General features: G+C 33.1%; 1 protein-coding gene across 1 annotated transcript; it reads left to right on the top strand.

The window, feature by feature from the left end:
• The first annotated feature begins 1,518 nt into the window (after positions 1-1,518).
• LOC134690265 (SCAN domain-containing protein 3-like) lies at positions 1,519-2,496 on the top strand. The gene has a single exon (XM_063550241.1). The coding sequence runs from the start codon at positions 1,519-1,521 to the stop codon at positions 2,494-2,496; it is 978 nt and encodes a 325-aa protein (XP_063406311.1).
• Positions 2,497-13,783: the final 11,287 nt, after the last annotated feature.

The following is a 13,783-nucleotide window of genomic DNA, read 5'->3' as shown; positions in this document are numbered from 1 at the left end:
TTTAGATACTTAAAGTATATATGTTACCATGGTTACAGGGAATTTGTAAAATCAGGGATTTTGTATAATCACTGAAATTTCAGGGAATTTGTAAAATCACTGAACTGATTTGTGATTTTATAATATCCCTGATTTTGACCAGTGATTTTATAAAATCCCTGATTTTGACCAGTGATTTTGTAAAATCCCTAATTTTGACCAGTGATTTTGTAAAATCCCTGATTTTGACCAATGAGTTTACAAAATCCCTGAAATAATTAAGATCTTTTTTCACTGATTGTTTTCAGGGAATTTGTAAAAATAAATTCATTCTTATTGATTGAAAAATTTCTGTGAAAAAAGCCTACAGCAGTAACACTCAATAAGTTTAGGGTTAATCTAAGTGAGAAGTATTCATGCACTTAACAACTAACATACTGTAGAAAAATGGCTCTGGCACAGATGTCTTTAAATCAAAAGCAAACATACACACAGAAGTTACTCCAAATGATTGAGGGAAAATTAAAGTGCAACATATGGAACAGGGAAAAATATGATGAAATTTTAAAACTTATTGTCAAAGAGCCACAGAAAGAAGACAAAACAAGCTCTTATTACTACCTGGTTTTAAAAAAAATGAGTTACTGTTTATTATAGTTTTTTTCTGTAATTACTATAAAAAACGTAATTATTTCATTTTTTTAAAAATAATATAAAAATCAAATATAAAAACGTTTATATTCACAAAATGAAAATAAAAAAGACAACAGAGAATAAAGGTAAGAAAACGGATTTGCATGTCAACGTTTTATTTACTTTGGTCATATCTCAAATACATGTAACCTATCACAAAGTGATAAAAGTTTAAATAAATTTCTAAACTTTCTCATCTCTTTCAATCCAAATAAAAGTAAAGTAAATATTTGTTTAATGTAGGTATGAAGTTCTTCAATGTGGAGATGTGAAAAAAATCGTTAAAAACGGTATTCATCAGATGAAAATGTAAAATATTATGTATGTCTTGAAGACATGTACAGCATAGTGCAGAAAATTTACATATCAATAGGTCATGGTGGTAGGGACAAAATGGGAAAGTACGCAAATGTTTGATTTGAAGCTTTAGAACTTTACAAGGAACTGTGCGAGGAATGCCAACTTAAAAAACGTAGAACTGCTAGTAACGGCATTGTCGTTAAGCCTATAATAAGCAAGAGTTGAATTCCCGAGGACAGGTTGATTTGATAGACATGCAATCATTCAAATACAACGGTTATAGATTTTTAATTGTATACCAAGATCATTTAACAAAATTTGTAATTTTACACCCACTTACACCAAAGCGTGCATATGAAGTAGCAATACAAATACTTGATATCTTTCTTATTTTTGGTGCTCCAAACATCCTTCAAAGTGATAATGGTGCCGAATAACTGCAAACATCATAAGTGAGCTTAAAAACTTATGGCCAGAATGTAAAATTATTCATGGTAAAATTCGACACAGGGCAGCATTGAGCGAGGTAATGCTGATGTCAAGGATATGGTTATCACATGGATGCGAGATAACCTTTGTAAAGACTGGCCTGTCGGTGTCAAATTTGTACAATTTGAGAAAAACAGAAGTCATTATTCAGACATAAACAGAGCTCCCTACAAAGCTATGTTTGGGGTAGACGCAAGAGTTGGGCTAACATCATCTTCACTCCCTGATAAATTTATAGCTAAAATTGACAGCGAAGAACATTTGTCAGATTTAGCAAACATGGCGCTTAATATAAATACTGATGACGAAAACATATGCACAACTAATGATGAACAAATGGAGATTTCTGAGCCACAACCTACTGAACAAAAAACTGACCTGTGTGTTGTATGTGAAGCAACTGCATTGAATGCAACTTCTTGTGCTTCTGGTAACAAAACTGTACATGTTTTATGTGGAAAATCTATCATAACAGAAGACTTTCTGTTAAAAGTAATTTGCTCTCTGTGTGATACAGAAACAGTCATTGAAAAAGAACGTGCAAATGCTTCCGAGTCAATGGTAAAACAAGCCAATTGTATGTTAAGTCGGTCTAATAGAGTTTTAGAAGAAGTAGACATTGGATGTAATGTTGTTATTCCTATCCCAGTCGTTGATCGTGGAAAAGGTTATCCCCGAAATATAATGGCTATTGTCCAAGGAAAGTCAGAGAAAGGCTATCGTCTTGCTACCAGGCATAATATTCTGTTAGGGTCATACACAAGAAACAAGTTTAAACCCACTGATTTCTTGTTTTTGAGTCCATCAGCTGTTTCAATGGAAAATTTTACATTTTTTCGACAAGCTGTTAAACTCTCTTCTATTTGTGATGGACAAGGATTTTTTAAATGTGGATGTTCTGGAAAGAACAGATGTGAACAAAACAGCTGTGCCTGTAGAAAAGCAGGACAATTATGTAATAGTAGAAGCATCAATAAAACTTGTCATGCAAAAATAAGTAAATTGTGGTCTAAATATCTGTCTATATGCCCTTAAGCCATTATCAATATACACTAGTTTTAGCTCATAGTATTTACTAAACAAATGCATTTCAAATTATTAGTCTATTTTTATATTAAGAAAAACACATTTCTAATAGCAAGTTAAACTTGTAATCAGGCATTTTACAAAATCCATAGCTCTATTTTCAGTGATTTTGTAAAATCTCTAACAATTTTAGGGATTTTACAAAACCCCTGAAACTGTTAGTGATAAAACAAATTCCCTGTAACATATACATAATAAGTTTTGAATATGATGAAAGTTATCATCAAAATGAGATCAAAATAAGAAAAAAATGCCTTGGTGCGGAAAATTTTGTGGTAAATTGATCATACTTCTTAATTTTCTTATTTCAATCAGAGTTTTAAATATTGTATATTGCCTTAATGATAACATGACTTTTTTAACTGTTCTAATTTGTTTGCTGGGCATTACCAATTATGACTGGATTCGGTAATTTCTGCTAAAAAAAATCCGAAGTTAACTGAATCTGAACCACCACCATCACATACATCAAGCATCATCATCACCATCACTGATCATCAACTTCATCAACAAAAAACGTATAAATGTTGTGACCACTGCATATAATGTTGTGACCACTGCATATAATGTTGTGATCACTGTATGTAATGTCCCGGCAACTGCACATATTGTTGGAACTATTGCGTATGATATTGTGAGCACTGCATATGATGATGTGACCACTGCATATAATGTTGTGACCACTGCATGTAATGTTGTGACCACTGCATGTAATGTTGTGACCACTGCATGTAATGTTGTGACCACTGCATGTAATGTTGTGACCACTGCATGTAATGTTGTGACCACTGCATGTAATGTGGTGACCACTGCATGTAATGTTGTGACCACTGCATGTAATGTCCCGGCAACTGCACATATTGGTGGGACTATTGCGTATGATATTGTGAGCACTGCATATGATGATGTGACCACTGCATATAATGTTGTGACCACTGCATGTAATGTTGTGACCACTGCATGTAATGTCCCGGCAACTGCACATATTGTTGGGACTATTGCGTATAATATTGTGAGCACTGCATATATTGTTGTGAACATTGCATATAATGATGTGAGCACTGCATATAATGTTGTGAGCACTGCATATGATGATGTGACCACTGCATATAATGGTGTGACCACTGCTTATAATGTTGTGACCACTGCATATAATGCTGATCATGAACATAAGGCAGTCATGGCGTTCCATACATATTTGTACGAGAACATGTTAATGTGATACGAATATTAACCCTGCTTTTTAGCTCACCTGGCCTAAAAGGCCATGTGAGCTTTTATCATCACTTGGCGTCCGTCGTCGTCGTCGTCGTCGTCTGTCGTCGTTAACAATTTTTCAAACATCTTCTCCTCTGAAACTACTGAATGGATTTGAATGAAACTTAGCATGATTGTTCCTTAGTATATCCTGCACAAAGTGTGCGCTTCGATTTTTGATCCGTCAAAAAACATGGCCGCCGTTTATTAAAATAGAACATAGGGGTCAAATGCAGTTTTTGGCTTATATCTCAAAAACGAAAGCATTTAGAGCAAATCTGACAGAGGGTAAAAATGTTCATTAGATCAAGATCTATCAGCCCTGAAATTTTCAGATGAATCAAACAAACCATTGTTGGGTTGCTGCCACTTAATTGGTAATTTTAAGGAAATTTTGCAGTTTTTGGTCATTATCTTGAATATTATTATAGATAAAGATAAACTGTAAACAGCAAAAATGATCAGCAAAGTAAGATCTACAAATAAGTTAATATGACCAACATTGTCAATTGACCCCTTAAGGGGTTATTGTCCTTTAATGACAATTTTTCACAATTTGTTCATCATATTTGCTAACTTTAACAAATCTTCTCCTCTGAAACTACTGAATGCATTTGGATGAAACTTAGCATGATTGTTCCTTAGAATATCCTGCACAAAGTGTGCGCTTCGATTTTTGATCTGTCAAAAAACATGGCCGCCGTTACTTAAAATAGAACATAGGGGTCAAATGCAGTTTTTGGCTTGCATCTCAAAAACGAAAGCATTTAGAGCAAATCTGACATGGGGTAAAAATGTTCATTAGATCAAGATCTATCAGCCCTGAAATTTTCAGATGAATCAAACAAACCATTGTTGGGTTGCTGCCACTTAATTGGTAATTTTAAGGAAATTTTGCAGTTTTTGGTCATTATCTTGAATATTATTATAGCTACAATAAAACTGTTAATAGCAAAAATGTTAAGCAAAGTAAGATCTACAAATAAGTCAATTTGACCAAAATTGTCAATTAACCTCTTAAGGAGTTATTGCCCTTTATAGACTTTTTTCACAGTTTGTTCACCATGTTGAATTACTTTAAAAAATCTTCTCCTTTGAAACTGCTGTATCAATTTCAGCCAAACTTAGGCTAAATGAGTTTCAGAGTATCTAGTATCAATTTTATATTTCATTTCCTTGTATGTCAAGAAACATAGCTCCTATGGCTAAAATAGAACATAGGAGAAAATGATTTTTTTTTTGCTTTTGAAGAAAATAGGACGGTTCAAAGAACATTTAAATAAATTGAAAAGCCAAAATAATTATTGATGAGAGATTAAACCAAAAAAAATTCAGGTGAGCGATTCAGGCTCTTGAGAGCCTCTTGTTACTAGACCGACACCCTGAGCCGGATTTTTAATATGCTAGTTCTCAGGGTAACAGTCCGAAGGAAGACATGTCACCTTGACCGGACTCATTATTCTGATCCCGAGCCGAGCCACCTTTGGCTTACTCTTTAATGTAGCGTGCTTAGCAGGGAAGCAGCAAATATCAATTTGAAAGTCTTTGGGTTTTTTTCCGGCCAAAGTTCGAAACCACGACCTCCTGCAGTCGAGCCAACCATTGAACCACGAAAGGACTGTCAATAGACAGTAACCCGTAATATAAAAGGTTTCGTGGGAAGCCGCTCACATATACACCTCCAGTCTTAAGTAAACAGGGCTAACGTACCAACTATTTTTTTTTGTCATTGGGCGGAATGTTTTTTTTTTGTAAATGTTTGATTCCAAATTTCTTGAGAGAGATTTTATCTATTTCAGAAGGGAAGCGAAATAGTTTGTGTCCATTTAAAATGAGGGAAAAAATAAAACAATAATGAAATTAAAAAAAAAACATGTTATTTTCTATTAAAGTCGAAATATTTGTTTGTCATGAGCACACGGAAATACAAGTGCTCCTACGCACAATAAATGAAGAGTCGGTACATAACCAATCTGATTAAGATACAAATGTACAGATCATCTGTCTAAGCTTTGGTTACAAGGATCTGACGGTTCATTTTACTTTCTGTTCTGGTAAATATAACATCAGCCAATGAAATTTCAGCCTTCATATTTTTGAAGGTGCGGATCAATCCGACAAAACCAGAGAATCCCAAATGGTCTTAAAAACAGAAAATAGAATGGAGCGTCTTCCGATCGGCGTAAGCAAAGCTTGAACATATAATTTCTATAATTCATTTAGATTGATGTCTAAATGAACATGAAAAACTGCATTATTTTATTGTTTACTGAGACCTGTTGGTCTCTTACAGATAGAGAGTTGTGTTTCAAATTAAAAAAAGTGAAGATTTACTGCAGCAGCTTTTTACATTTTGCGTTTATCCTGGAAACTTCAATTGATTGCAATGCGTCTGAATATACTCTATAGTAATTTCATAGTAATCTTGATAACTTATCTATAGAAAAACCTTTCCTTGCAAAATAGTATAGACAAGAACAGATTTGAAAATAAATAATTTATAGTTATGGTCATTTCCTTTATTTAGGGGTGGGGACGTGTTGTTCAAGTTGCCTACTGTGAAAACGTTTACAAAATGGGGAGTCCTTAATAAATATAAACACAATACGATAGAGGAAAAGTTACTGCTGTTAAAATCGAAATTTATAATTAGGAGGTGGGAAGAAACATTGGAATTTCTCTTATTTTTTTCAAGTCTACACCTTGAAGAAGGAAAAATAATCAAGACCCCCCTTTCCAAAGACATAAGTATTTCAACCCCTCCGCCCAAAAAAAAGGCCACCACAGAACAATCACACACACACACATCCACACACATTTCCAATACTTTTGTTTGTAATAACAACAAAAAAAACAACGCATTAAGTTTCTATTGCATTATAAGTTTAAAATATCGCGTCAGTAGTTGATCTAGAACTTCAAGCGTGGAAGTTGTTTGCGCCTTCAGGGAACTTAATTTGTATATGCCGGTTATGGTCTTATTGATATTTTCCACACCACCTTCATTCAATATTAGCTTCAGATGAAAAATACTCTGCTAGAAGAAATTGTTGAAACTAAGGATTTAGCGGCGTAACAATTGATGTCTACGGATATGCTGGATGACGAAGATATCGCCATAACATTATACGGTGGCAAAACTATTAATAATTGAATACCACCTTTCCATTCTAAAAAATAATGAAATTAAAGGCCCCCTTTATTTCTCCCTTTTTGGGTTACAAATGACCGGTCCTTTATATGAGCCATTACTCTACCAAAGTCTGATTGTTGCCCATTTTTTGTGTCTGACTATCTTGAGAAAGTAATATATAAAGAGATACTTGAACAGCTAAAATGATCAGCAAGGCAAAATTTACAAAAATGAACATACTGGAAATTCATGTATTAACTTCTTATAGAAAAAACACTAACGCTAGGTTTAAAGATATTGACAAATATAATGTCTTCCCTTGTTTCTTAATCCACGAAAATTGGTACCCACGAAAATAAATGAATCCACAGTAAGGATACTTGCACATACTATGAAAATATTTGCACATCATATATAAAGGTGTTTGAACGTCATGTATATAATGACACGTGCACATCATATAGAGGTAAATGCACATCATATAATGACAAGTGCACATCATATAATGACAAGTGCACATCATATAATGACAAGTGCACATCATATAATGACAAGTGCACATCATATAAAGGTAAATGCACATCGTTTAATGAAAATGGTCATAACAAGACACTGTTGGCGTTCCATACTATGGACATGTGCATCAGTGTTAATCTATTAAGTCATTTCTGTCCTATTTTTTTTAAGTTAAAAAATGTTCAGAAACCTGAGCTTCATATATAAACACTGACATTCTCAACTGCATTGTTACACTTATCGTGCTCCCAAACATTAAAAAATGGCAGATGTTTAGAAAGTCAAGCGTGTTGTTTTTCTGAAAACTTTATTGCTTTGACTTTGGTTATAGTGGTTTTGAATTTGGCCAAGCACACCATACTTTTACTTCGAGATTCACTTCTTCTCGAGTATCGAGTTGCGAGTTACAAAAGTCGAGTTGCGAGTGACGAAAGTCGAGTTGCGATTTACGAAAACGGGGATCACTATTTTTATTTTTGGTGTACCTCTTTAACATTTTTTAATGACGATTGCTTATAGCATTGTATACAGTATTGTTGATTCTTTTTGTTATTTGGACTTTATCGGAGTCTTGTGTAAAAAAAAATGAATAGATTGCTTACATAATCACTACGCAAAGTATTGTTATTTTCTGAAGAAACCGATAGCCTTTTGAAATACAGTAGATGGCTTGTAGTTTAATTATTATTAAATTTCATAGTCAGTACCGTCATATTAAACGTAAAGAGAGATTGCAGCTAAACTATAGTACATATGTTAAAGACCCCTTCTGCAGATTTAGTTAAGAGTGGACTTTTTGGGGCAGCTGCAGAGGCAATATTTGTTAGGGACCCCGAAATTTAGTCTTTGGCAGTGACACTCAAAGTTGTGGACGTTTAAGTTATATATGTCTACATTGGCTAGAGGTAAAGGGGGAGGTTGAGCCCTCATAAAACCTGTTTAACCCCGCCGCATTTTTGCGTCTGTCCTAAGTCAGGAACCTCTAGCCTTTGTTCGTCTTGCATATTTTTTAATTTTGGTTCATCTATATGTTTCGGAGCATATACTGGCGTCAATTTTCTTTAAAGAGTGAATATAGTGTTAAGTGGCCTTCTCATATAGTCTTTGCATATCGTAATTAAACGCATTTATTCTTAAGCAAGTGTTTAGCATAATACGGGTAATGTTTGTCTCGTATTATTTATGAGGGCATGATACAAATGGAATTTAGATTGGAATTATAAGGAAAGCCTGTAATAGTTGTTCTGTCTATTCGAAATAACCTAAAAAATGTTGAGCACACAATATTTTGAAGGCCGTACGGTTGCCTATAACTGCTTACATCCACGTCATTTGAACTTAAGGGAATAGTTGTCTCATTTGCAATCATACCACTTCTACTTATTCTATTTTAATATTTATACAGTAACGAATATGCATACACTCTTACGGTTTGCATTTAGCAAGGATGTTTAACGGAATGTGCATATTGATAATGTTATGTCACTTATAAAATACATGTATTTTAAACAACACATATAGTTTTATCTTTTTAGTTAATGAAGTATGTGGTACTGGTCATTGTGCGTTTTGACTACTCAAAGTCGATCAGTATGGTAGACGTATGTATATTACCACTGCTTTTCAAATTTTCAAAGCTTATTTCAATGGAAATTCGCCATACAAATGTTATGCTGTATTAAAAGAGTTTCTACTCCAGTTTTTTACTTTCGAATCAACAGTTCACTATAAACAAACTCAACGAATATCTTTGAACGTTCACGATGGTTACCGCTAACGAAAATAATGGTACTGCAATATTCTTCAACTTTAAGTGATTTGGTTGATTGAATGATAATTGATGAAAGTCCAGTGGCAAATATATCATTCAAATTTATGAACGTTTTGTGTTTTTTACTTTTGCTGTGTTATTTGTATAACCATGTCAGGCCAATAACTTTTTTTATATATCATTTAAACATGTTTGCTTTCAACATTTAAGTCGTGTATATTTTTAACTGTTTTAATTTATAACTGTTATCAAACTCGTGGAGAAGAGGTTTATGTCAGTGAAATTGCGATGTGGCAAAACAAAATAAATATAATATCTTGCATACGGTCTACAAAAATGTGAAATTTCGTAAAGAAAAATAAAAACTCTTCACTTCAGAATATAGGTACTTTACTCTGTACATGATAACAAAAAATCAAGACAATTACTATGTGTTACAGTAAAAGTATAATCAGTAATACGGTGTCTAAAGAATGCTCGTCATTTAATGATTATTGACATTAAGCAAAAAGAAGTATAAATGGAACACTACTAAGAAGCATCCATTTTATTAGAAGCAGGTTTGATCCATAAATAAACTATATATATATATACATATGTTGACATTATTTTACATGCCGTTAAGTTGTTTTTGTGTCCTTGAGTTGTTATCTAATGGATGTATACCCCACATCCCAAATCATACTTAATATTCAGGGTATTAAATACAGATCATAATCATGATACATTTATGTTCCCAGTTACCATGTTGTAACAGAAAACCTTAAAATCGTTCATGACCGAGAGTTGAAATCGTTCCTCAATAAAGGACCTAAATATCAACCCCTGTCACTTATTAAGTGGAATAAGTGTAACATGATCCACGACGCACTCCTTATGTACAGCTCGAAATGGATAAAACGAGAAAAAGCTGACCAAAAATCCTTAAAATTTTTTTTCTCCAAAATTCAGTAATGAGCATAGTTGATATTCGTTTAATCATTTCAAAGAACATTTTACTCCTAACAACAACCATAATATTCCTATTTCTCGTATCAATAATAAATTAAAGGAACTCGCCAAGGAATTTGTTTTTTGTCTCGGCTTATAACTTTAAAGGCTGCTTATAATACCATTTTTGTATGACGTGAATTTTACATTGAGGTTCTGTAAAAGGAAATCACGAATTCACCAACATTCCAACTGAATCCATTTTCGAAAAATGACATTTGTAACAAACATAAGCTTTTAGCTACCTCTTTACAGGCAGAACCAAATGCAATGAAAGTTCCAACTATGTACTGGCTTCCGAAGCTGCACATAACATCTTACAAGTAGAGATTTATGTCGTCTTCAGGCAATTGTTCCACTACTAAACTGTCTATTCTACTTACTAGTACACTTGGTACAATCCAAAACCTGGTTATAAATTGTTCAAATAAGGCCTTTGAAAATAGTGGAATAAATTACTTTTGAAGTGTCAAACATTCGTTGGAAGTACTTGAAACATTGCATGCTTACATTGCTGATTTCGAATCTGTTCACAATTTAAATTTTCTACACTATTTACTTCTTTGCCTGATAATCTCGTTAACAAAAAAGTCACACACCTACTTAAATGGGCATTTAAAAAGTCAAAATGCGAATATATATGTTCAAACTCTTTACGTTAATTTTTTAGTAACAACAAACAAAAGAACTATATGTCACTGGACCTGTTTTGATACTATAACTGCCCTTGAAATTTTACTTGATGGAATTTTGTTTGCTAGGGAGATTCCTAATTCCGTCAAGTTATCAGAATTTCAATAGGGATTAACTGTACACCACTAATTACAAACCTGTTTCTGTATTGTTATGATTTACAATTGATGACTAAATTCAGCCATCGAAGCATCATCCGATAAAAAAATTTAAGAACACTTTTAGATACTTGGATGATATATTGGCTCTCAATAAATACGACTTCATTTTAAATGCTAATGCTAACAGTGAACATTTCCTTTCCTGGATCTTGATATCCAAATCCTTTACAGGACGCTTTATACCAAAATTAACGACAAAGAGATGATGTTCATTTCCGATTGTAAACTATCCATTTTTAGATGACGGTGTTCCCTTGTCACCATCTAATTGTGTTGATGTATCTCAACTTGATCGATTATCTCGTGTATGTAACGACGTATTTGAGTTTACTGAAAGAAATCACCGTACTACTGAAAAATTATAACACCATGATTTTCGATATCACAAACTAGTCAAATACTTACTTAATGTTATCATCGGTACAAGGACATCATTCGTAAATATAATTCAACATGCAGACATCTTATACGTTCTGTTATTTCACACATCCAATATTGTATACAAAGCACATACATGTCGTCATTCACCTTAAAAGCTAACCAAACCTTTAAACAGACTAATTCAGAAGGGATATATTTACGATACTGTTGTCAAGTAATTAAAGATGGCATATTTTGGTATTACTATTAATTCATTTTTGCGCCTGTCCCAAGTCAGGAGACTCTTCCCTTTGTTAGTCTTGTATGGATTTTTTCTTAAAATTTGTTTTATTTACATGTAAATGTTTAACCCGAATAATTCAGTCATTTTATTCCGGTGATATTCGATTACACTTTTAGTACACAATCAGTCCTAAACTGAGATACTGGTATTCATATTTCATCATATAACTTATCTGAGAAAAAATCAGATTTGACTGTTATATCATTATAATAAGATCATCTGATTTTTAAATCATGACTGAGTGTAAAGTTCAACAATTTATTCAACTGATAAACGACCTATATGTATAATCAATATCAATATCTGATATGTTAAACGCACTTATAACAGCTTTAGTCATACAAATAATTTCTCGTTTGTCATGTTCTTTGTCGTTATAAGAGTTCATGAGAAGGTGTTTACATTCTTTTTCAAAATTTCTAAAGATGATAAAATAAACAAACACCTGAATTGTACTTGACTAATAAGTTACACAGTGTTAATCACTTACTTTTCTACAGATGTGTATTGACGCTCTATCGAATACCAATACAGTTCATAACAACCATTTCATGACGGGAACCTCTCATAAATTGCTGTAGGAACACACAAATATGCACAATAAATCGAAGGAAAAAGTTTATAAATACATCTTAATGTTTTATACTGAGGTTCTGTAATGCCTTTTAATATTTCCTGAAGTAAGAATACATTGTGTGCACAGTTAAGGAAATTGGTACTATTAATGTTAGTACTACCACTGGGTCGATGCCTCTGCTGGTGGACTGTTAGTCTCCGAGGGTCTCACCAGCCCAGTAGCAAGTACTTCAGTACTGGCATGAAAATACGGATTTTTTGTGTTATTAAAATTTGCTGTTACAAATTGTTATAGAAATCATTATAAATAAAGGAATGTATCTTCTCATGCAAAGCGCTGATTCCTTTCACGGTTTTGGCTGTACTTTTTGGACCTTATGGATTACAGCTCTTCATCTTTTATATAAGCTTTGGATTTCAAATATTTTGGCTACGAGCATCACTGAATAGACATGTACTGTCGAAATGCGCATCTGGTGCAGGAAAATTGGTACCATTAATGTTATCAAACACGTGTATCAAAATATACGATAACAAAACCTGTTACCATTCAATACTAACGTAGATAAACTGGATCTGTGTTCCCGATTGCGAACATTACACAATTGTTGCTATCGTATTTTTCCTGCTGGTCTTGCCATTGCAGTACAAATAACATAAAAACGTCTAAGTACGATTTCCAGTACTAGTGTGTTTGTGTGATGGTTCGTTCGTGTATTATGTATTGTTTTTAAACTAGATATTTGCATGTGATTTGTTCAAATGCACTTCATGCATTTATTACGAAGCATTCCTAAAAGTGTTATTTATTAATAGGCACAATTAGTCATCGATTAAACAATATTTCTATGTATCCCCAAAATTGATGGTGGCATCATGAAATACGCCCATCGATATTTGTTGACTAGGTACAATTATTTTTGTTCACTTATCAATAAAGTGGGACAAAATAGTATGCTAAATTTGCGACAAGTCTCATGTATACTACAAAAGCCTTTTAACTTACCTTATAAGCTTAATAAGTCTTGTTTACATAACCACATCTTGTTGAAAATGATCATACGAAGTAAGAAGGACTAAAACGATGGTCGACACGTGATATTTCACATACGGGTATGATTATATCATTGGACTTTATTACTGTCGTCAATCTTACGTTATCTTCCCTGTTAGATTTATATATATTTATATATATATTTCTCTCTAATGACCGATATTATATATATTATGGAGTGTGTCCTAGAGATAATATTGAGATGTTTTTGTTTAAGGACTCGTTCTTATTTCAACATCTCTGAAGATTTATGCTGTTACAAGAAAAGGAGAATTGTGTCTTAGAAGTTGTATTGAGATATTTGGATTGGTTAAGGACTCGTTTTCATTTAAACATTTAAATACATGAAAATAAACTATATATGTATTTAATGATACGATAGGTCACTGATTCTCTGAAGAAAGGAGTTTAGAGGTGGTCG

This window comes from Mytilus trossulus, chromosome 11, assembly GCF_036588685.1.
Source record: "Mytilus trossulus isolate FHL-02 chromosome 11, PNRI_Mtr1.1.1.hap1, whole genome shotgun sequence".
Classification (NCBI taxonomy): Eukaryota; Metazoa; Mollusca; class Bivalvia; order Mytilida; family Mytilidae; genus Mytilus; species Mytilus trossulus.
The sequence above is the reverse complement of the archived record's forward strand: the minus strand, read 5'-3'. Positions and strand labels throughout refer to the sequence as shown.